This window comes from Thermobia domestica, chromosome 3, assembly GCF_964235325.1.
Source record: "Thermobia domestica chromosome 3, izTheDome1.hap1.1, whole genome shotgun sequence".
Classification (NCBI taxonomy): domain Eukaryota; kingdom Metazoa; phylum Arthropoda; class Insecta; order Zygentoma; family Lepismatidae; genus Thermobia; species Thermobia domestica.
In genome coordinates, this window is record NC_137456.1 from 175,055,626 (window position 1) to 175,082,191 (window position 26,566).

At 33.3% G+C, this 26,566-nt stretch overlaps 1 protein-coding gene across 1 annotated transcript in view; it reads right to left on the reverse strand.

Annotated features, from left to right (window-relative positions):
* Positions 1-14,368, reverse strand: part of LOC145680870 (uncharacterized) — a 232,258-nt gene extending 217,890 nt beyond the window's left edge. Inside the window, exon 1 of the mRNA XM_081752009.1 lies at positions 13,666-14,368. Coding sequence (XP_081608135.1) covers positions 13,666-13,683 — 18 coding nt within the window. The 5' untranslated portion in view covers positions 13,684-14,368. The remainder of the gene's footprint in view (positions 1-13,665) is intronic.
* Between the last annotated feature and the right edge of the window lie 12,198 nt (positions 14,369-26,566).

Genomic DNA, 26,566 nt, shown 5'->3' on the forward strand with positions numbered 1-26,566 from the left:
TACTATGTTAGGGAAAAAGCAGAAATTTTAGTTTGCTCGTTACTACATATAAGTACTTTAAATTTTCAGTAGATTAGTGGATTTCATATGATTTCAAATTAAATAATTTTGAGAAGGTATTTAAACTTAAAATATGTTGTATTTAAGGAATTGTTATTTATAATTAAATAAAAAATAGAATCTTTTTTTAAAAAACAATATTAACGGACTTCAAAAAATTGCTAAAAATGTTGAAAATAATAAAACCTCTAAAAAGTAGAAAACAATAAGTGCTAAAAAGCAGAAAATTATTCATTACTATTATCCATAAAAAAAATTAAGTCTGTGTCAAACCAAACAAATTCATATAAAATTACTTTCGGTGATAATTTCATGAGGTATTAATTAGTTTGGTTTGATAAAGACCATTTTTTATAGATAATAGTAATGAATTACTTTATGCTTTTTAGCAGTTATTATTTTCTACTTTTTAAAGCTTTTGTTGATGTCGGGTAATATTTTTTTAAATATTTTATTTTCTGGTTTTAGAGCGTTTCTCAAGTCATATTTTTCTTTTAAATTTATTTAATTTTCTACTTTTCGTTATCCATGTAGTTTAGTTAGATACCTAAATTAAAGGTAATGCACTAACTTCCTATAAAGTGAGTCAGACCTGAAACATGCATAGAATTAGACCATGCAGTTAGACCATGTGAACAAAACACAATACTACCATTATCGTCTGTTGAGGAGTTTCCTGATCCAACTGCAAAGACTGTAAAGAAATTGTTGGAGTCTGCGTAAAAACAATCTCTTTGAAATTAAACATAGCAGAATTACATGTACACAACGTGATGAAGTTTTACTTTTTATGCTGTGATATTTTCTCAATTATTATTGAAAGTGCAAGTGACAGTTTATTCCGGTTTTAGTAGAGATATTGGAATGGAGATGGAATACATTTTTGGGACGCTTAATTGACTGAGAAAAAAACCTTCTCGCTATTTGGTACAGTTTGCACTCTATAATGATCAACATTAAAACTGGAAGTAGATTAATTTTGTCATTACCGGTTTTAGTGGAGAAATTGGAACGTAATGGCATGTATTTTTGCGATGCTTAATCAGTTGCAGAAAACTGCTTTTCACTAGCTATTATTGTTTTTACTCAATAGAGATCAACGTTAAAAGTGGAAACGGTTAATTTTTGACATCTCCAGTTTTAGTAGAGATATTAGATTAGAGATGGAATATATCTTTGGTATGCTTAAATGATTGCAGGGAACCGTTTCTCGCTACCTGTTACCGTTTTCACTCTATAACGATCAAAGTTAAAACCGGAAACGCTTTCTTTCCGTCAGTTTCGGATTTTGTAGAGAAGTTAGAGTAGAAATGGAATATATTCTTAGCACGCTTAACTGATAATAGAAAACAGCTTCTCGCTAGCTATTAGTTTCTTTATCCTGTGACAATCAATGTTAAATCTGAAAGTGGTAGATTTTTGTCACTTCCGGTTTTATTACAAAGATTAGAGTAGAGATGCAATATATTCATGGGACGCTTAATTGATTGCAGAAAACATCTTCTCTCTATCTGTTATCGTTTTCATTCTATAACGATTAACGTTAAAACCGGAAGTGGTTGATTCACTACTTTCGATTGTATTACAAAAATTAGAGTGGAGATGTAATATATTCTTGGAAGCTTTATAGATTGTAGAAAACCACATTCCGCTATCGGTTACTGTTTTTACTCTATAACGATGAACGTTAAAACTGAAAGTAATTGATTTCTGCTACTCCTGGTTTTAGTATAAAGATTAGAGTGAAAATGTAAAATAATTTGAGACTTAGTTGATCACAGTAGAGACTTAGTTCTTCTTTTCTATCTACTACTGTTTTTTTATTTTCTGACGATCAATGTTAAAACCAGAAGCTGTTGATTTCTGCCACTTCCGGTTTGAATAGATGGTTAAGAGAGAAGAAGGTACATATCCTTAGAACTCTAAATCAGTTCCAAAATACTGCTTCTCGTTATATGTTCTCGTTTTTGTTCTATGTAGATTGTTATTGAAACCGAAAGTTGTACTGCATTTCAACCACTTCCGAGCTTAGTAGAGAGTTAAGGATGGAGACGTAATGTATTTTTAGGGCACTTAATTGATTGCAGAAAACAGTATCTCTCTATCTATTACCACTTTTACTCTGTAGCAATCAATGTTAATACAGGAAATGGCTAATTTCCACCACGTCTGGTTTCAGAATCGGGTTCCAAAATGAACTTGGTTCCAAACTTTTAATTCTCTACATTCTGATCAGATTGGTGATGATTGGTCAAGTAGCTCCCGAGTTTTTTGTTTCTCTGACGGACGGACGGATGGAAATGGCAAATATATAAAGAAGTTTTGGCAAACCAAATTCCTTATAAAGAATAATCAAAATTCACGCATAACATTATGTATTGAAGTTATGAATACATAATGAATATGCACACAATGAAAGCAGCTAATTACGATATTAACACTGTCAGCCTTTCAAGGGTTTTATAATCTACCTCTGAAGATTCTTATGAAGTTTACGTAGGATCACAAAAAAGAACACTTTTTCAAGGAAACAAACACACACACACACACACACACAAATCAAAATCGGTACATTTATGTAGAAGTTATGTGTCACCATAAATATAACACATGAACGGGTCCAAACTGAGAACCTCTCTTCCTTTTTTGAAGTCGGTTAAAAAAGTGAAACTGGCAGTTTGAATGTATACTTTCGAAATTAAAGATTATTCATAATAATATTAGTAACGAGTATGGTGTAATAATCTGGAAGTGAGAAAAATAAAATCTGTACGTTAACGTCCCGTGGTTATCCCCTAGACCAGGATTTCTCAACACGAGGATTGCGACCCTTTAGCGAGGGATCACGAGTGGAACTCAAGTGGTTAGGAAAAGAAGGTGAAAAAATAAATGTAATGAGGATCTACGAGTAGCGGAAAATATTAATAAACATTATTTTTAATTCCTTATTTGATAGATATACTTTTGTATCCACACTTATTGTCAACTCGTACAGCAAGGAATAATAAACAAAATTTTAAATTAATGAAGAATCGTTTTAAAAAAACAATTGTAATAAAATGAGGAATGAAAGCGATGAACATTGAAATGCAGAATAATACAAATACTGCTATTAAAATAGGTAAATAATGATAACTACACAGTACATATATATACAACTGTAAGCGATAAGCAGTAATAATCAAAAACTTATAACAAATCGGAAATTAATTACAGGGGTCGCTGACAAGAGAGTGTAATAAAAGGAAGGTCGCTGACATAGATAGTGAAAGCCTGCCTTAGACTAAAGAAAATTGTTGATTCATTGACGACCTCTTCAGCACTGCAGCTACATAAGACAAAATATACTGCTTAAAAGAGGATCGGAATCACTACTCCTGCTTACATCGCAGACAATCACCCCTACCAGAAATCGAACCCGAGACCACACGCACTTCACAAAGGATTACAAGGTAGATGTCAAATAGAGAAAAATGATTGTGGAATATTGTTAAAATAAGAACAAAAAGATCTCCCTGATACGGTGTTGCCTATCACGAATCTATGAGAGCTATGATTGAACCAAAAAAAAAAAGATGAATATTTTACTAATAAACTTCGTACAGTGATTGAAATCGCACAAACTACAGCATGCTGCACTCGTGTATATGAAGCTTCGCATTCGATTTATAGTGCAAGTAATAGAACCCTGTTTAATCTGGTTAGAAAGTAATATTATATTAAGGAAAATATAGTTACAAATCTAAATTTCTAACTGGAATAAGCTCAAGAAATTTATATGAAATTTTCTAAGTTTTAATGCTTTATTCTCATAATCTTGTATAATTGACATGTCTTATTCTACGAAGAGCTACTAACGAATGGTATTTTTATTCTTTATTACAACACCGTACCGCCAGTTTCCGAAAGATTATATCGACGCCAAACAGCAGTGAGTTTTGACCGTTTAGGTCTTTAATGTCCAGTTGATGTTGGGAATGTCCCTCAGCATTCAACCATTGTCATGAGAACAATTGGGACCTTACTTTTATGAAAGAAGTACAGTGGTCAAAACTAGCGACATAGAAGAAAAGTCTAGTGACGTACTGATCACATGTTCTCCAACACAAAGTGAAAGGCTAGTCGACTCTAATCCTTTGGGCCTTGATGCCACCAGTTTAGTTTTCTGTTATACCATAAACTATCAGAGAAGAAAGCTCAAGTATGTCCACGATTTAATATCATAGGAGATTTAAGTTCTAATGTTGTACCGTGAAATTTATGGTACAATATTATGTAGTGATTTTCTCCGGATACCCTAGTTTCCACTATCAAATATAATTCTACCAATTCTTCAAAAACGATTTACTTGCTTCTGTTATTCCTTTCAATATATATGCAGGCCGCGGTGTTTTAGACATTTCATTACACTATTCCTATTTAATTGCCTGGAAATAGGAAGAATTTTCACCCGAGGAGTCTTATGACACGGATAGTCTTGCACGGGGAGCATCAAATGTGAAATCTTTTGAGCACAAGTGAGCATATTCATATATATCCCTAACTGACCAAGATCATCTCGAATTGTTAATATAGCAACTCAGAATTAAAATCTCTTATTGATTTATCCTTGTGCTATTATACGAGTTAATATAATGCTTATCAAATCACGTTTAAGCAATGAAATGAAGCGTACGTCACTTTTTTTAAATGTAAGTCTTAACGTGACTATTTCTCATTGTGTAGCCCAGTGACTCGTTTTCCTCGTTTGTTGAATGGAGTCTAACTCAGTCAGCATGTTCATTCTTGTGTATATTTTCCCATCCTTGAAAGACCTCCTAACCTCTTGAATTATTCGCATCATAAGTTGTCTCTTGAAATTGTTCTTCTTTTGTTTGTTTCTCATACTCCTTTCTATGTAAAACAAACAAAAGTTTAGCTTCTTAGTGTGTCCTCTTAGACAAAATGGTTCTTATAATAAAAATTGTTGTAATTATATTATGTAACAATAGTTCCAACACATTTGAATGACACTTGTGTTTTAAATTTAGTGTATATTAGACGATATAACTGTAAAGTGTATCTGTAACTTTTCTATAGTATAGTTGTATATTTTGTAGATCATTTATATTCCATATAGATTGAATGAGTAATGAAAATTAAGCTCTCTATCCCACGATATTGTCAACCATAAACATATTTTATGTCAGAACATAGGTAGTTGCTGATGTTCTATACATAAATTCTATTACAGGTTGCGATCTGAAGTATCCAAATACAGGAATCTATTTGCGTAAACAAACATGGAACTTTATTAAGTACATTGCCGTTAGTATAATAATCTTTTGACAATCATGCAAAGTATTAGAGACACCAGCCAATAACGTTTTAGTGATTCATTTGGTTAACATTTCAACACAACTTTAGTTAAGAATTTCTTGACGAAATTTTAATATATTTCAATAATAGACGTTCGTGATTTAAGGACTTGACTCAATCAATCTCAGCTATGTGAATTAATTGTCTCTGAATAAAAAATATATCAGCTTTCTCATTCAATCATTTCCAGGAAAAAGGGTTGTAGGAAAAGAACAAGATTCCATTTCTGAGTTGGCAATTATTTATTTAGAAATGGCTTGTTTTGAAATAATCAAAAAGTTGGAGTAAGACTTTTAAATTGTCATAAAAGTTTCACGCTTAGTACCTTAAAATGATTATATTTGTTTGTTCAAGTTTAACGTCCCTTTGCAGGACTAAGGCTATTATTAGACATTGTTTGTTAATTAGGGTTCAGTGTTTCGTTCAGTAGCATGGGCAGAAGAGAAGTGAACCTACAGCTTAACGTGGAATCTGAACCATATGAGCTCCTATTGGAAATCGAATCTTAGAAGGCATGTTCTATATATAGTTTAAGATGGAATCCGAACCACCATAATGTGCTCAATGCTGTCTCACCTGGAATGGAACCCGAGATTTCAGGCATCAAATTCTTGTGCGCTAGTCACTAGAGCAACATGGAGACCATGGGCAGATATTATTAGAATAATAAATTCTAGTAATATTCTATTTGATTCTAAATTGTTCTATTTGCTTCTAATAATATTCTAAATGTTTCTATTTGAAAACATTTGGTTATACTAATAACATTTGACTAAATATTTTGTAAATGTTTAATTATTCGATCGCCATTTTAACAGAGCACAGAAGTAATATGTAAAGAATACACTGCTATATTACAAAAGAGTTTATAGTGTGAAGGTCACTAGAAATAAGCTGTTAGTGTAAGGTAAGTAAGTGGTAATTTCAAAGGAGGAAGAGAAGGTACCGTTAGACTCTCTTTCGTCGCTTATGTAATACTTATTGTGGTTCTGTTTACAAACTTTGCCTTTATAAAATCAAATTAACAAAAGTATGAAAGAGATACCTCTTTTGTTTAACAGAAAAACTATGGCCACATAAGTCGTCACTACTGTACTAAGGTCCTAATAACTGCTATAAGAATACTTTTGTTTATTTATTAAGCTGTTTTTTTTTTTTTTTTTTTGTAGGTAGTCAAAATGAAGGGAACTGTTTGACAAAAACGAGATATTGAAATTACTTTAGTTTATCTTTAGGCATCATCACGATATTCATCTCGTTGAACTCTCAGAAATTTTTTAAGCTCAAGGAATCCAGGCTCTAATGATAGAAGAATTGACGGAATGAAAATAACAGGAAAAATTGGGAAACTATAAAATAACTATGAACATATTTGTATGCATTATAAAGTCATACATATATCTTGAGGTCGAAGCAGGAAATCTTTACATTAAAAATTCATTACTGATTAACAATTTATTTCAAAAGATCTACATGTTCATTAAATTTCTCGATGAGGATATCAGCGATTCACAAACGTGTTAGAAATCACTTGAAATATTATTCAATGATATTGTAACGATTTGAACACAGACGCATGCACAGAATATAATTTTTACTGCCGTAAATATGTGTATGGAGAGATAATGCAACCCAATGAAACGTTTCAAAAACGGGTTGCATTACCTCTAAATATTTGTCTTTTGGGATGTAAGAAAAGTTGTTTCTTTCTCTTTTCTTTTACTGCATACTAGTTCATGCAGGAGAAGTGCTACAGGCATCGTGCTCGTGGAACTCCCCGTCCCCCATCATAGAAGAAAAAAGTTAGGCTCTTACGGAAAAGTAACAAATTTACAATTTCTAATTCATTCTCAGGACTGAAAATATTTACAGGTGATGAACTATCATTTTGTAAGACATTTTTACGACTGTACTTTTTTCAGGAAGTCCACTTAAAGTGGCATACCACTACGAGGTCAACAAAGGTCTTTTTTGGGGAGGGAGGGACAGTCCATTTTAAACTATTTTCGGAAGAGAGAACTAAACAAACTGTAGTTCTTGCAATACTATTATTATTGTTGTTGAAATTTCTTAGAATTAGGAATTAGATTTCTGTACTTTCGGCATCTATGGCTGTGTTAGGCCATCGCATGTGAGGGATGTCATCTCTCAGCGATCACACTACCCAAGAACTTGGAAGAAAGGAATAGTGAGGCGGACTGGGACCGTTATGTTACGTACCACCCCAGCATTTGCCTGATGTGAATGAGGAAAACCAGGTAAACTTCATAAACTTTCGGCTTGATAAACTTTTATATTTTGCGACCGAGTATCCCACCGGGAATCAAATCCGGGACCGCTCGCACCAAAAGCAAGAGCGTTAGCAACTACGATACGTGGGATCAATGTTGAAATTTCTGTTATTATTACTTTAGTTAATAAAAGAAATACCCAGCCCTCCCCGCTGGTCTAGTGGCTAGCGCGTGTCTTTGATACACGTGGTCTTGGGTTTGATTCTGAGTGGGAGTATACAAAAATGTAATCTCACAGTTACTTCATTTTTATTAACTATCCGCCTCATTTATCCTAACGGGCATATCTGTGGGACGTTAGGCAAAAAAAAAAAATCCGATGTTCAATTTTTCCTTATGCAAAAGTCAACGTTGGTGCAAACTACTTGTATTTAAATTAGATCTCATACTAAGTCTGCGTATTACCTGGCCAGGATAGCAGTACCGATTTTGGCTGATGACGCTAGTGTTGTGTTTACCGTATTTACCGCAGTTACTAGACTAGCGGCGTAACAGAGGAGCTGGAAGAGCCTTAATTATATAGTTGTTCTTGAATGTAGGAATGGTTCACCATTCCTGCAGTAATGATGTGTTGCAATATATGCATGGAGATTACCAATGCAAAAAAACAATATTGCACAATCGACAACCCAGTTAACTTCTACCGTGTATTAAGCATACTGTATAAACATTTGTTACTTTTTATTTTTCAATTTCATTATACGACAAATGAAACTTGCAAAAGGTAAGAATGACAATGTCAATGACTAATAAATAATTTAGAGCAGAGCTTTGCAACTTCGGTGCTACAACCCCTGGAGTGCCGCAAAATTTTTCTTGTTAGAAATTCAAAGTTTTAAACGAATGAATATCTTGTAATTAAACAATACTAAATATCCTTATTAATTTTCGTTCAGCGCATTAACTGTGTGATCGACATATTAATTTTTACAATTTTGTGTGAATAACATTCAATGGTGCCACTACATATCTCTGTTGTATATGTTGTAAGAATACTAAATTCAGACTATACAGCGAAGGATATCTAAAAATGGGTTTCACGTGCTGAATCGATGCTGTTTGTTGTGTACTGGAACGCTTAATATGTGGAGAAAAGATCACCCACCAGGTCTGAACCCTCTGAAAACTTCGCAACTTTATAAGTAATATACATGTGTTTTACCAGCGCCGGCGGAGCGTCCATCCGAACCGGACTCCCTCCATTTTCTCGACTTCAGATCCCAAAAAGAAAAATTTTATAAGTGGGCGAGAAGTATCGTGTAAACTCGTGAGTAGTAATAAGGTGTAGTCACAACGGAAATATTTGAAAACACTGGTTTATAGAATTGCACGATATCTTGTAAGTGTAAGTTTAAACCAAATTAAAGTAAAATAAGCTAGTCTCCGCTAGTCTAGTGGCTCGCGCGTGTGCCATTGGTGCACGTAGTCCTGGGTTCGGTTCACTGTGGAACAGCACAAAAAGTTAATTTTAGAATCATCTTTTTCATTAATTAAGAAAATTTATTTATTAGGAATGTGAATACTTTAGGGAGAAAAAGAGGTGAAAAATATATTTCCCTGCCTTTTTAAAGAAATATAGGATTTGGAAGTTTGGTTCTCAGGATTTACTTGTAAAATTTAATTAAAGTGCATCTTTCCTTTAGGATCATTATCGAAATCCAATCCTTTAGTAGAATTGAATTAAAAGTGCCTGATACAACATGAACACATGGGTAGTGTAAGAATAATTATCATTGCTTCAGCATATAATAAATTTACAACTTTTATTTATGAGGACAGAAATTCGCCCTGTACCAATGGCGGAATTAGCCGGGGGTCAGGATCCTAGGCCTCCCAGTTTTTTGAGTGACAAAACTAATTTAACCTATTATTTATGTGTTTGTAAAAATTTATAGTAAACTTTCACATTCTGGCTTTTGGTTCCCCCTACTCCCCAGTTTTTACCTTCTAGATCCGCCATTGTCCTGTACTCCCTCTAATTTTATCTCTGGTTCTAGCACTCAGATAACAAACAATTCTATTATCTGTTTTCATAAGCAGTGTAATTTTGAAACTTGGAAACCTAGTGTTACCTTTGTATCTATCTTTATAGACATAATAACAGTAACACGTTTTTCCATTAAATATCTTGTTTAATAAAATCTTGTTTAAAAAATCTGCCTCCCTCTTGCCTCTCATTGAAAAGCCCTGTATTATTATCCACCGATAGAATTCAATGAAAAGCAAATCGTGTTTAACAGTTCTCATCTCTATTTGAAGTCAAATAATTAAAATGTGCTACACGCGACTGCAAGACAATAGGTGGCTAGTTTCTTTTTCTTTCTTTTCTTTTTTTTTTTAACAACACTGAACTTAGGACCAATTTTCATCATGAATTGATATAAGAAGCGACAATGTGATTTCGACAAATTGCTTTATCACTGCTATCTTCAAGAAACGAGATAACACATAGGGCTTCTCTCGTCAATAACTCCAAAACTCCAATAACTCCAATAGTCAAATCGACTTATTTTAATTCAGTTTTCTTTCCCATAGAGAGAGAATCGGATTCTTTGTACAACACTGAGGTCAATTTATACGCAAGTTATTACCAAATGAATATCGAGAATATGCATACTTTCTTCTGGGTGACTCAAAATGTTCTGGAAATGACTTCCGAAATTTTTAAAACTGTATACGTGATTTGGTTTCAAATTACTCCGCTTAGTGTACGTTATTTTATCCGAAACTGTTTATTTTTACAACACTGTAATTGTTTATACAGTATTTGGAAAATTTCGAGGCATAAGAGGTTAAAGAAAAAACAACTAAGATTAAAAAGTAGAACTATTCTGTTATAATTAATTTATTCGTGATAATATCACAGTATCTTAGAAGACGTAAAATATGTTATGATGAAACATTCACAAGAATTGTTTACTTTTCGTTAAAGGCAATGAAAAGAGAAAAAGAAAAAGAAATGTATCTTGTGAACCGTATAAGTTTGTTTGAGCTTAATCGATTTAGTTAATTTTAAACACTATTTTACTTAAATTATTTGGAAATTAATTTGCGAATTAAATAGTTATTTTCAATTCGTTTATTTTTCTATATTAATTGCTATTGCTATTAATAACGTAATGAAAACCAGAAGAATTCTTTGTATGTTATGTTTTAGTCATGCCCACATTTTATTTTCGTGTTGGTTAGTTATATTTGGATACTTTTCTGCAGTGGTTCCCAACTGGTGTATCGCGCAGTCCCATGGGATGTGTTGCGAAATTTTAGAATTTAATGAATCAATTTTGAGACAGATTGTACTAGTCAGCACCTCTTATGGCAACCACAATGCCCAGTACTCCATAGAGTCATTACTTTATAGAAAGCTTATAATCTTACACTGTTATCAATGGCGTACGCAAGGGAGTTTCAGAATCTTAACCTCATTGAGCAAGATATCATGGAACATAAACATTTACCATATATATATATATATATATATATATATATATATATATATATATATATATATATATATATATATATATATATATATATATGGGAGGTAAACTGAAATACTTCTTTTTTCCGTTTAAGGTAACCTACTCAAGGTTCTGACAAATCAGATAGCTTAGATTTAAATAATGTGTGGTCAGTACATAAGCTTCTTTCATAACTACTTCTAACTTTCTAAATCAGAGTTTGATACAATTATTTGAGGCACTATGTTTTGCTTGGCATTCTCATGCCGTGGACTTACTTTTTGGACGCATTATAAATCCCTAAAGACAATATTTGTGCTGTTGGAAATTAACTATTATCCTGAGAACATGTCATTTTGTATGAATAATTGTTTATCTACATAAACGCAAACTAAAGAACGTAGGAAAAATAAGAAGAAATGCAGTTAACGTATTAATGTCCTTCAAAAATTCTGCATTTGTCACATCATAATAATCAAGATCCAAACTTCTAATGGAAGCTGAACTCAGGAATAGTATACCGAAAGCAAATATATATATAATAAATTTTAAAGTGTTATATAGAACAATGATCAATTCATTAAGTTCTCCAACTCTTTTGATGTCCAAGTATGTAATTTATTAATTATTAATCAATTTAATTGTTTCAAACTAAAAATGGTGTTTATTTTCAAAAGTCTTTTAGTTTTTATTGTTCACATTAAGAAATTGTAGTTCGTATTTTAATTACGTAATATATTCAGGTAGTAGCCAAATTATTTAACTTCGATCAGACAGAACGTAAAGTACATCGAACTAGATTTGAACATATCAATATACGTTAATTTAAATTTATTTCTCGATTCCAATAATAGAATCGATCACGACAGAATCAGAAGAGAAAAAGCGAAAATGTTTACAAGTAAAATTTGAAAGTGCATTATTAAAACTGATCAAGTAGTCTATTACATAGAGCTAAGACGAAAAGTGCAACATAGAACTTCTTTAGAGATTTTTTTCAGAGATATATTATTAGCCCATAAATTTTCAATAATATGCAGAGTAACGGCCTAAACGCTCTATACATATTGAACAAAGTAAGTTATAGTTAATACTTCTAAAATAACTCAAATATTGGTAATTTGTTCGTACATAGGTCATAGAAATTTGTCAGTGAATAACAGTTTGCATTCTGAAATATGCCTTTTTAATCATCGTACTAAACTTTTATGAAATTCTACTGTTAATAACTCGGATAAACTTTGTCCAAAGGTTTGATGAGCTTCCAAATTCTGGAAAGTTTCTGAATTATTTCTTTCGATATTTCAAAATGTATTTTATATTTTATATAACAATATTAAAATGAATAATTATGTTTCTTGTTTCTTGGAATTCAAAGTCCCTTTTTAGCACCATGGCTGTTTGAGACGTAGACCTACAGTTTAAAGAGGAATCAGATCCTCTGCAATGTATTCAAATATACTTAAAGTTCTCCTACAGGGAATCGATCCCATTACCACGTGCACCAAAGATGCACATGCTAGCCATGATAGGTATGAGGAGGGCAATGGTGATCATATTTCTCCGTTGAAATCAGGATGAATCGGTAAAATAATACAATCTTTAAGCTGAGTCGTAATGATTGGGATAAAGTCCGTTAAATTGCGTTATGTCCTACTTTTAAATTCGACACATTGCAGAGAATAAAAGCAAGTTGAAAGATAGGAGTCATTAAGGAAAAAAATATTGAATAATACTAAATCGAAGATGATATGAAGAAAAGAGAGAGAGAGAGAGAGAGAGAGAGAGAGAGAGAAGTAATGAGTCTTGAATGTAAAGATGTTTTATTTTTAAAGGATTCTTTTTTAGTGCCAAATCTTTATGTTTGTTACAGTCTAATATTGGAGACAAGATGTACAAGGAATAAATTTCTACAACTCTCTCGTGGCTATATAGTTATCATACGCACTTTCGCCGTGGGAGGCTCGGATTCGATTCAAGGCATTAGCTTATGTAGTGTTGGTCTACGTTAAGTTGTAGGTGCGCATTTTATATAGCTCTAGTACTGAAAGGGGCCTCTAAACTCTTAACCAACTAAGTAATAAATTCCCAATTCATTTAGAATATTATGAAGTTTTCCTCATTAACCGAGGGTAGATTAATTGACAGTTAAAAGTCCTACTAAGTACATCATAACACCTTTCTCCCCAAAGATTTACAGAACGTTTATCGCCCACGAAAAATCGAATTAGAGAACTCATCTAGAAATGATCTATTAACGATTTTTCAACACGGAATCATTCATTTGATTGAAATATAGCTAAGTGAATATGATGAGTCTGGCTAATGCTAGCATTACACTGAGGACTCAAGTTCAAAACTCATGAACAATTAACTTGTAAACAAAGTTTGATATAAAAGAAATCTATTTGTGATGTTAATCGAATAATAAGCATAAAGAAAAAAGTTATTCTCTTCGCTAAGCATAATCTGGAAGAATAGAGTATAGCACTTACCTTTCGCATTGATGCCATTTTTAGAGTGATTTCACCAATAAAGCATTTGCCAAAAATTTTAAAACATTTCACATTAAATGTTAATAATTAATCACTGACACAAACACACGATATAATTATTGTAGTTATTTTATAAATAAAATAGGATGATATATATATTGTATCCCTCTCCTAACACAAGAAATTCACACACTTTATTTAATAAGACAACTGTCGGCCAAATAATTTGTATTGTATTTATGATAATCACTGACACGGTCAATGGGTTAAGCACATAAATAAGTCACAAATTATTGCATATGTACACAGCACCTTTTGCATAAACGCGTTGAAGTCTCCAATTTGTTGTCTGTTTTTGTTTTGTTAACAACAATCAGCTGCGTTGAGTCTTCTTTTTTTAACTTCCGGTGCAAACGTTGAGTGCAAGGAAATTCGCCGGCTACCTCCAGCGACACCTCGTTTAACAGCCAAGAGATGTTGGAGAAATAACCATGTTAAGAGTTAGAATAAGGTTTTATACCACTGACCCATTTTTACCTGTTGCGCGACTCTTCTCGTTTCTTTTTTTCCCTTCGTTTTACCTAGTCCTCACACCACACACTTACGAACACTTTGCTGGCTTGCTTCTTGATGTCGGAGAAGTAGCCAAACCTTCCTTTATCCTACATTTTCTCCCTCTTCGTTTACGAACATAAGCTTTCCTCTGTTTTCCCCTTCTTACACTTTCTTAGCTTTTGGAAGAAGAACTCGAAGACAGCCGCCAGCTGAAATAGCCTCAGGTGCAACAGAACCCCTCTGTGTTCAATATTACAGAATAATGGACCTTTGAAGATCTGAAATTTCGTTTGGAGTCTTACTTTGCTTCGTGGTCTCATGTGATTGTCATTTTTCATGGCGTTTCGCTTCCAGCTAATATTGAGAGTGAAGTTCCTGTCAAGAGAAGAGAAAATTTGTTATTACTATTATGTGCTAAGTGATTACATATTAGTGGTCCTTATTTGTCGAGTGGATAAGGCATGTGCTTTTTGTACGTAACGTCTTTTTATGAAATACGTAGATGTCACGACTCAGTATCATACGCAGATATTTAATAATGGGAACGTACTAATAATTGAAAATATTTCACATACGATTTAATGCCCAGAACAATTCACTTTAGTTACCATTTTATGTTTATGGAAGTTAGAATCCCTAGATTGTCCATTGGATACTCCTCTTGGAAACTCACTATTAAGTCTCAAGTATAGTCTACTATTAAGTATTATGTCTAGTATTAAGTATACTAACACATAATAATTTATCCAAACGTGTATTTAATCTTTAATCGCCCAACTAAACAAAATTGGGGTCAATAATCGGCATAGTTAGTTTTTAGTATGAAACAAGCACAAGTATTCAATACGTAGGGTGCTGGACAATCAGATATCGGACATAAACTGTTGAAATCTAATAAACTTTGGAAATATAATTTAACATTGTTAAAGTAACATTGGTAATCTATTTTTTTTTATTTTTGTTAATTGAATGTTTTATTTCAGTTTGACGTCATTCTCACTACCATGACTAATAACTTACAATTGAATGAGCCGTAAGTCTCGTATTAGGTGTGTTGAGATTCTAAGTATATTTTACATCTTTTTGAAAAATTTGTAAAAGCTTTTTTTAACATGTTAATTATACAAGGTTTAATGAAGATTCTACCAGTCGACTTAATTAGCGTTTGTGTGTGTGTTCATCTGTTCCACGGTAAACTTTTCCCGAATTTAGTGAAACTTGATATTTGCCTTCTTTCCACTTCCAGAAACAATTCTATTATTTGGAGTTGCTATCCATCACGAATAAGACGGTAAAATTCCCCCCATATTTCAACTTTACACATATACCCAATGTTAGATTGATAGCTTGGGAAATTTTGCACCATAAAAATTGAGATATTGATGTTACAGTTGGTCTGTGACTAATTGGTTCTGTTGATCGTTTATGGACATTTCCAATGAAGCAAATGGAATAGGTTATATTGCAATTGACATTTATCGATATAATAAAGGTAATTAAGTATTATGTTAACTACTCCTGTTCTCATTAGCATTAAATTAGGTTGGTGTCCTCTAATACTTATTGTTGGTATACAGAAGGATATGGTACAGATTTACAATTGAGATTTTAGTAGAAATTTATAACATAGGGGAGAGTAAGGATCTGGGCATAGTAAGAGAGAAATTGATTTTCCTGAAAACTAACGCAATGGACAACGATTTAGTTATGGCGCGAAAATATTTGTCAATTGTCGTAGTGCAATATATATATATATATATATATATATATATATATAAAAGAAAAAATCGAATCCCACCGTAAAATCAGAATTCAGAAAAAAAAAATATTCAAGTGAAAAGAGCAGTAAATAAAACTTACAAGAAAGTAGTGACTAATTTAATCTCTGAAGGTACTTGTACAGTACGGTCCGAAAGTTTTGTCACCGCCTTTTTGTTTATGTGTATTTCTATTCCCCTTTTTTCAGATACCTGACATATCGCATTTTTATATGTATATTTATACTAAAGTTTCTTTTCAGAATGCTGACACTTCTTCTTTTGTATGTATATATGTATATTTATCCCCCAATTTCCTTTGAGATAACTGACACAAGTAACTACGGTGTGCAAATACGTGTTTTGGCAAGTGGATAAGCTAATGAACGTTCACACATCGGGAAAACCATGAAGGATGTGACGCTTCAATAAAGAATTGTGCACTAAAACCATACCGATATTTCCAGAATAAAGACGAGTCTAATATCTATAAAAAATATCTCGTGATTTTAACTTCAGAAATTTGTTATGTTTTAATTTTCCGGATAACGATAATCATTATATAAAGTTGAGAGAAGATTGCCATCATTCTACAGTATGTACATCATCATCATTTGAAACAACATTATTCGCAGGACTTCATGACATTTAGGAACAAGTCGCTACAAATGAACTAAGGGAAGTAAGTAAGGCTTGATAATTTATTAAGACATTTCACCTCTTATAATCTACGAAGGACCAAGATAACGATTTCTGATTTAATTATACTTTCAATAAAGTTTTCTCGGCTTTCAATGTTAAGCTTATAATATCTCTCAGACTCATGAATTATTCTAAATTTCACATTCATGACATAGATTCATTCATATGAGATCTACAGGGTAAGTCCAATATTTGGACAACTTTTATTTTAAAAGTTGAGAGGAAAAATGTTAAAAATCTGTTAATAGTTGATAACAAAGGGGAGAAATACAACTTCTAGGATATATGGCAACATGATTGTCATCTTGAATGTTCGATATTTCAAATGGGAAGGAAGGCATGTCGCATATTAAGTAACACTGGCCTGAACTTTGGAATCCAAAGGTATAATTGATTCTTTCATAGCTTGAATGGTTTGAACGTTATGAGCACTGAAAGTTTAAAAATCATTTACTAACTGCACACCATAGCACATGTTCCATATATTGGTCATCCCGTCTAATGCGCAACTGTAGTGGCTGTATTCACTCCTGTTGCACACACATAAGAATGTGCAATGAAATGTCCTCACACGTATGCTGAATACGGTCCTGTAAGTGCCTTATATCACGGGATTTTACAGTATATACTATTTGCTTCAAATAACCCCACAGATTGAAATCAACGGATACGAGATCAGATTATATGGGTGGCCATTCCATGGGACCAATCTACTTTTCTGTAAGTTTTGCACACGAACGCCATAGTGGGTGGGAAGCATCGTGTTGAAAATAAGAAGGAAAGTAGTCACTGAGTTCAGAAAGGAAGGCAACACATGTTTCTGCAGGAACATCTGATACTTTTATGTTGTTTAAGTAGTATCAATGAAAAGTGGACTGGACCAATAAAGTATCCTATAAGCCACACTACACCATTACCTTTGCAAGAATATGTTCCTTACTCGGATCAACCCAATCCTGATTATTGTCACTCCAGTACTGACAATTATGCTGATGGACATCCTCATTCAGAAATAGGTATCGTCGATGTTAGTATGCCACGTGTAACCAAGAGATCCAATTCGTTTTGGATAATCCAGTCTACAAGTTGATCTGCGTCATCGTAGTTTGGTTTATGTTGTGTGTGCTGCTTCTAAGGATATGCCAGAAATTGGCATATAATACCCGGAGAATGGAGGGCTGGCTGATAACATTTAACAGCCCATGGAGGGACGACGCGTACTCTGTTTTAGACTTTCCACAAAAGATGCTAGAACCATCGTTGTGGCCCTCCTCATTAGTGGCAGCCTTTTTTGTAGCCCACACATGTCCTATCTACCACAGTGACAGTTTCTGAAATTTGGTGATCACGTATGTGATCACGATATATATTTTTCCAGCTCTTCAACCTTAATGGTCAATAGTTTAGATATGTAGGGTTTAAATTCAGACTAAGCTTAGTTCACATAAAAACAAAATCTAGTTTTAAACTTTTTCAGTGTTTCTGTTCTCCCATATTCCCTCATGATGCAGCCTTGATTAAAATTGTTGCTGTTAAACTATACCTTTTCACACAAATCTTTAGTAGTTACTAACGGGCTTATATGTGTCATTTTTATCCTCACTAAAATCTCAATGGCATACTCTGCGTTATGACTCTCTCCACCCTTCGTGGGCAATCTTGCTTAACGGTAATATAAAAACTCTTTAAATTAAGTCAGAAATAATTCTTATTAATTTTCCAAATCTATCAACTCTTAAATAACATTCCTACTTACTGCATAAAGTTATGGTTTCCTAAACACAGGCAACCATAGTCTCATAGTCTCAGGTAACAAGTACAATTTTAACTTTTTAGTTGAAGAACATATGTTTTCAGTGAAGATTATTTTTAGTCTTGAAAGATCCGTATGTAAGATCGAAGGTGATATTTTTCGTATATAAGAAAAATGTTGCAACGAATTATCATATCTACTCTTAGTGGTGTTATTTGTACAAAAAAAAAAAAAAAAAAGTTTGAGATTATGAATTATCTTCATAAAGTGACTGTTTGCCTTGTTAAGTTGATTCAATTTTCACAAATAAGTTTCAAAGTTTTTGTTCTGATGTTCTTGTGTCACTGCATGTCTGTTAGTGTTGACTTAAGGAAAAGGTAGTATATACATAATTGTAATTCATTTAGCATCGCAACGTACCAAATATATGCCAGCAATCTGATTCTACTTTTTCGAAGTGGAGAATTATGAACACGTAAAATAAATGAATTTGAGTGAAAGCTTTATACATATATACACAAAATGAAAGTCACTATGTTTGTGGCTTAATAACTCTTGAACCATCCGATTGATCTCGATCAAATTTTCAACATAGGTCAGGTTCAGGCTTGGGATAGTTTCATCATTTCACTTTGACAGTGCAACTTAGTAACTTAGGGAAGAGGGAGAGGAAGATATTTAAAAATGATCGAAAATGACTGATACTAGTGTTGAATCCGTAATTTTCGAGGTGGCTGAGATGAACAGTGACACTTCCGATGCCGTTTACGTCCAAATTCAGCCCCGCAATTTGGCGGAGGGAGAGGGAGATATTTAAAAATGATCGAAAATGACCGATATCAGAGAGCGATTAAGTAATAGTAAAAAGTGACTTCCTAACGAACATATTACTATTTTTTTTTCATTTTAACCTAGTGAAACGGGTTATTGACACTAGTTAGTGATAATGGCAAATTATTTCATGTGGCAGTAACTCAATCATGGAAGTGTGGTGTTACCCACATGCTATTGATTCCCTAAGAGTTAAAGCGAAAAGTGTCGTCTTACATAGCCTCAGTGTTGAATAGGCACGTAAAACTGCCAATAGCCTATAAGAACTTGTGCCCTAAGAATAGTCTCCGTTCCATGAGCCACCATAGGTAAGTTAATCTAAGCTATCTACGTAAAAATTGTCTTGAAAGTCCTACAAGTGAGGATTTAACATATGTGTATGAGGGTGGTAAGACATTTACACAGGTAAATAAATAAATTTCAACATTATGAATTAAATTTAAAATACTTTCAGTTCACTGGTAACAATAAATATACTTTACTAGATAGGGAATTTTTAATTAAGCCATTATCAAGTACCGAAGTGAAAAGCAGAAAGTGACATATGCAATCATCGTATTGATTTGATTCGTAAGATGGAAATTTACTTAACCCTTCAGATATCGCGTCCTTGTTTCGTAAGTCAGAGGTCGCGCATGATCTTTTCAACTGTGGTGCTAGAACCAAAAGTAAGTTAAAACAGTTTGCTGATAATACTATTCATATTGTTCCCATACAAGTTTTTAATACATTTAAAGTTTTTAAATGCTTTAGACCCTATACAAAAAAAATTATATTATCCACACTTTCCAAACTTACATGAAGAGAACCATCTGCATTTTCAATAATTTGTATTACAGAATACAGAAATGAAATCCAGTACTTATGAAACAGTTGTATACAAGTATTGTATTAATTTTCGTTAGGATGCTGAATACTTGAATGACCAATATCATCACTAATGATAATATACTTTAAAATACACTTAATATTGATTAGGTTATTTGAAAAGAAAGCCAATGATTTCATGGTTCCTTTTCACTATTTTTTCAGTAAAGAGCCTGAAACTAAAAGAAAATCATCTCTGGTGTTGAAGTCCCTGGCTCGATCCCAGCCCCTGCCAATGGTTCCTTTTCACTATTTTTTCAGTAAAGAGCCTGAAACTAAAAGAAAATCATCTCTGGTGTTGAAGTCCCTGGCTCGATCCCAGCTCCTGCCAAGGAAGCTTTGTGGTGGTCAAACACTGGGTACGTGGGTTTTCTCAGGGTTTTACAGTTTCCTTCCACTTTCGTCTCTCCACTTTTATCATCCATCTCTTCATGACAGTCTCCTTTAGCCTCGGTTCCATAATAGTGCAACATTAAACTATAGACCCCCTACATAAATGAATAAAAATAATAGTAAATGTTCAAACTGGTTAGTAGTACTATTGGTGACGGAAATCTGTACTACCTTCGTACATAAACTTAACACCTTGAATTTTGTCTTATTTTATTAATTACAGTTTCAACTTCAGAAACGGGATTTGCTCTCTACAGATACATTAATTACGCTTATCACACTTTGACTTTGATTTTTTTCCAGTAACATTAGTTTTACTTTCTGGGAACATCGTTGTCATTGATCGGAGGTGGAGCAGTCTTCATTTCGGAAGTTCTTTTTATTTCGTATACTTTTGTTTGAGATTCAGAGGAAGTATTTTATTTAGAAGTCCTGTCAAATATTCATTGCAAAGCTTTTTACCAAGTCTTTTCATAAACTGCTTGTATTTCACTTCACTATTCTGCACTAGAACAATAAAACTATTCAGCCTAGCAATGATTAGTAGACTGAAAAAGACAGAGGTCATCGATTGGATGTTCTTGAACAACGTCCTTTGATCTTGTCCACAGTATATACAACTCTTTTAGCAGAATTTTAATAATATTTAAACACATTTTTTTCTGTTTTTATTCTAACTTGATATCATTGGTATGGTGTAAAATACATAACAGCAATACTATTTTATATATCCTTTGCTTGCTGTAAATAACTATGCTATCCATCATAGAGTCCGTAAGAAATACACACCATGCCTCAAATAGTGTATTTGCTGCAGCTACTACCTGTTTTCACTAAAGACAAACGACATCAACTTCCTAAGTCATATATGCTCGTCCTATGGGTTCGGGTAGGAAAGCGTACATTCCATAACATATCGTCTTTTCCACTGTATACTGGAACGGATAAACTCGGGTATTCTGTTGTAATATTTGCGTCGTCATCGGATCGTTCTAATTCAGAGTCATGATGATTTCTTTTACCGTATATCATCACCATCAGAATCCAGCGGAGAGTTGAGTTCTTTCTCTGGTAGATCATCATCGAAAAAACAGTTGCCTTTAAATATGCCCCACTTCCCTATAACTTTGAAAAAAAAAAAACTTTTGTCCAGTTGAAGGGGTATTTTCACTATATGGAGTACCTTTTTCAACACTATCTAGTTGCTCTATAATCCTCTATCTTCTTTATCACTCATTATATTTATGCACCAGTACTTGGAATAGCACTAAATTTACAAAGAACTCAGTAATGCAGTAAAATAAATGAAATATACGAAAGATTGTCACAAAACAAAATTATTTTACATAGCACGAGAGATCATTCTGCCATAATCGACAGGTGTCTTTTTCTGAAGGAGGCGCGTACGTTCGAAAAGATCAATTGATAAACACAATCATTCCTACGAGAAACTTATTTCAACTAAAATAAAAATAAATTTATATCTGTAGAAGAGATGTTTGCATCAAGATATAAACGAGAGGAAGTAGGTGGGTACAGGGACTTATAATCTAAGCAACATAATTCTTCAGCACGGTCTTTTAGACGGTGATGCGACTCTGATATACATATATTTTGACATCATCATACAGATCATCATTCAACATAAAACATATTAAGAAATGGAGATAGACAAAAATAATCTATTTGAAGCAGATGTCTGGAATGGACTAGTGGATAAGGCAAGCCCCTTTACGTTCGGTAAAAGATATTTTTCACAAATTCCAACTGTATTTCTAGTTGTAAATAGTTGTGCATTTGAACTTGGAAAACACCTAAGAAACAGTAACACATTCCATCCTCTATATAATATAGTTTGTTTGTCGAAAAAATGCTTTGTAAGGAACAATTTAGTGATTGTTAACAGCTAGTGCACTAAAGAATACATTTACATACCTGGAAGATGTTTTCGCATCAGTATGTTTCTCCAAGGACACAACATGCCACACTGAGTTGTTAACTTAAATGTCACATCAAAAACAAGAAGCAGAAATTATAGAATAAAGCACATTGTTTCTATGAAACATGTGGCCATAGCAACAAAGTGGTACCATTGTTAGCGTTGTCCATTTTTCATGTCATAATCAACGCTGTATGTATACGCACAGGAGGTTACATTGTTAATGTTTTAATGTGAACATATTCCGTTGTTAATTTTCTTTCCGTGTTTTCACTTTTTTGATCTCTTTATCTGCCAAGGATCTTGTCGTCATAGGTTTCCGCTTCAGATACTGTTGCAACGAACCGCTTTGCCATTATTTAAGAGAAAGGAAGATCATAACTACCCAAGAAATAAAGTATTAATGGTCAGTTAACTTTGTTGTCACGCACGCCTTTGCTATGCTCAATGTATTTAAAGAGAGCCATAACACGCGCAAAGCAACATTCATAATTTTGCGATCTTATTGTAGTAATGTCAAACGTAACTATGATACTTTTAGTATTGACCCTGGAAATCCAAAGAAGCAAAGAGAGGGAGTTCCCCAATTCACAACAAACCTTTTATTAAATCGTGGTCCATTATTCTTGTCAATCAGTTTTCTAGTTTTATTTGTTGGCCCTCTCTGCTGGTCTAGTGGCTTTCGCCTTGTATGTACGTACTCTCGAGTTTGATTTCCGATGGAAGAGATTTGAATGCATTATAGTTGCTCGGATTCCACCTTAAGCTGTAGATTCATGTCTCACATAGCCTCTGTGCTCAAAAGAGACTAAAATTAAACAAACATCAATCATTGTAGAATGTTCGTTCGTTTAGTCCTATATTCTTAAAAAAATATTTGAGTATTCTGTAACTTTTATTCGGAAATATATTATTTTTTCCTTTCTTGGTTCAGCATATAACTACGTACAGAATCGTACTAATAAGACGATTCTGAGATATAAAACCCAGTTCAATTTATGCTAAGTAATATGAAGTGATCTCACCATCAACATTCACCAAAATTTACCAGTTGAATACCATAGCGTTACTATTTTCTGTCGGATAGGCAATTTTGGAACATCAATGTGTGTCATTCAGTAGATGAGTTCTTGGAATCTCAGCCACAATAGTTTTCTTTCAACATATAGCTGAAACTTTCACCTACCATAGGAAACAGAACTCAAATACCAAGTGCGAATTGATTAAATGAATACTTATCTATATTGTTAATGTCAGAGTGAGGTCTCCTCCTGTATACAATACACTTGTCGAATCCTATGTATTTTTCACATGCCCTTGAAGAAAATACTATTCTTGTACTTGATGCAAGTAAGCTCATATATTTTTTTTCTAAATCAAATAATGATTATAACCCATCTTTAGTCCTTAAAGTTAGATTTGAATGCTGATTTATTAAAATATGCTAGGGACGCCCAAAAAGTTCTAACTCTTCCCATTACGGTTTAGGGCTCTGAAACTCTATACAATAAAAGGCTGGTATATCAATGATAAGTATGTCAATTTATATTATTACGGGACCTGTTGACCCAGTATGGTTGTTTGTGGATTTTAAAACCTTTATAGCAAGGCTAGAGGACACCCAAGACGGGCAGAAGTCCTTTGTTACTTAACGGGCCCAACAATACATTTGTTGTCTTCTTCTTCTCATTATTATTATTTTTACTCATCATCATCATCATACTACTACTACTACTACTACTACTACTACTACTACTACTACTACTACTACTACTACTACTACTAATAATAATAATAATAATAATAATAATAATAATATAAAGCCATTTTTGCATTGTGGTTTCAGCGTATCCCTTTTCTCCACCAGGTAAACGTGTTCGTGTGGAACTTACGATCGATGTATCGTATCGTGCTCCATTTGACATCGGTTCGCATCAATAACTTATTAGAGGTCCCAATCACCACCTACTGTTATCGTCTTAAGTTTGCAATATTTGTCTTCGTGAGAAAACAGGTTTCAGTGTATCACATTCTGGCATGTATAAATAGAGTACATAACTTTCAGGGGCTATGGGAGATTGATAATTCTACTTCCGGTTCGATGAGGTTGCGAATTGTAAGAGTAAGCATATTTCCATCTTTCAATATGTCCTTCCAGTTGTGCAAGTTTCAATGCGATACTCGTCGAGGAATTGGATAGCTTTCCTTGTAAGTTTACCATCAAAAGGTGCATTATTGCAAGTTTTTACTGACGCACACCACACTGCGTAAACAGTGGGTTTTCGTCACCATTATGACTGTGAATCTTTACCTCGTTAATTACGGTATATCTCTTTCCAAATTTGAAGAACCATTTACGAGAAAGTCGTTTCCGCAATGATAGTGGAAAATGGCGAACAGTTAAACAGTTATAGCGCCAATTGTGCAATTCTACATAAGATATATGAAACGACTGAACCGTAAACGTGAGACGTATGCAGCCACAAAGGTGGAAATGTTTCGAAGGAATGGTCAATGGTGAAATTTCTACTCGTTAGTTCAATCGGATTTTTTTTTTTTTTTAAATAACGACTTTTCAAAAGTTTTCCTCATATCTTTGTACAACTTAGTTCCCCTTGATATAGTATTAAATTGTACCTATGCGTTGAGTACCGGTAAATATTATTTCTTCTCGCATTTAATTACATAAATTCACAAGAATTCTTTTTCTTTACATCAATAGTAGAATATACAACATTACACTTTTATTTGTATACGAAATATATGGTTCGGATTTATTAATGTATTTATCATAACTTTGGTTTAAGTTGTTCGTTTATTTATCGTATACCAGGAAAAAAGTGGAAGTGAAAACAGAAATAAAGTAATTTTCATTTATGTTCACATAATAAGACAACAAAATATGTAATTGTCCTTAATCCTACTTTAAAAAAAAAAAGAAAAAAGAAAAGTCATAAAATGTAAATATGGATTTTATTTTCTTCAAGAAAGTTTCCTACAATTTTGGTTAACGAAATTACAACGTCACTTCCGACTAACAGTTTCCTTAGTAGACATTACTCCTCCCCTTTTTATTACTTCATGTTGTACTCAATATATTTCACACAAACACAAAACAAATCTTGTTCTTTCATCACTTCCTCTTGCTCTTATTTTGCAAACAGTCGATGTTCTAAAGACCCAAGATCAGATAGTGGTGTCACTACCTTATTACTTTTATTGGAGATTATTTTCCCAAATAAAAGACTTGGCTGAATTAGATATCAAGTTTTTTCTCTATGTGGAACATCAAGGGGGTGTAATGGTTCAGTGGTACGGCACTCACGTCTGGTATGTGAGGTTCTTGGATCTATCCCAGCTTCCGCTAAGTGGGCTTTGTGGTGAACAAACACACAAAGAAAAAAACATATATACCAAACATAAAAACGTAGGTTACATGCATAAATCCTGTAGTTTTTGGACTTAACGTACGACTATATGTAACTTCTGTAGTAAACGTATAACTGAAAACCTATGTTTTATAATACTTGCCGTATAATCGTTTCATCTATATGTACTTTCCGTATAAAAGAAATAACTGTATATAAGCGGTAAGGGTCTCACATACACATGGCTGTATATAACACATTGCTGCCGTATGTAACGTACATATACGTATGTAATATACGGAAGACTGTTAGATGTCAGACATACTGCAGCGACATGATGTAACATCTAAGCGGGAAAAAAGACAGTAGTACGTATGTAGAATATGAATAGCATATGCCCCCTTTAGATTTCCGTAGTAAACATATGGATACCATATATTTGTATAATATACCGCTGTTCGGATAACGGATTTTTCTCAGTGCACCGTGTGCGTGGGTTTTCTTGGGAATCTCCCTTTTCGTCCTATTTTCTTCATTCCACCATTCTCATCCATCTTATATTACCGTCTCCCTTAGCCTCTGTGCATAATCATGGGAACTTAAACTTAAAATAGCATCAAGTAACCTTTGTTTGCCACAGTCAAAGCAGATGTTAAATTTAATGTGATTTTAGGAATAAATTATTTGATTCTTTTGCCTCTTTTTTTAAAGAAAAGAAAAAAAAGAATAGGAAAGA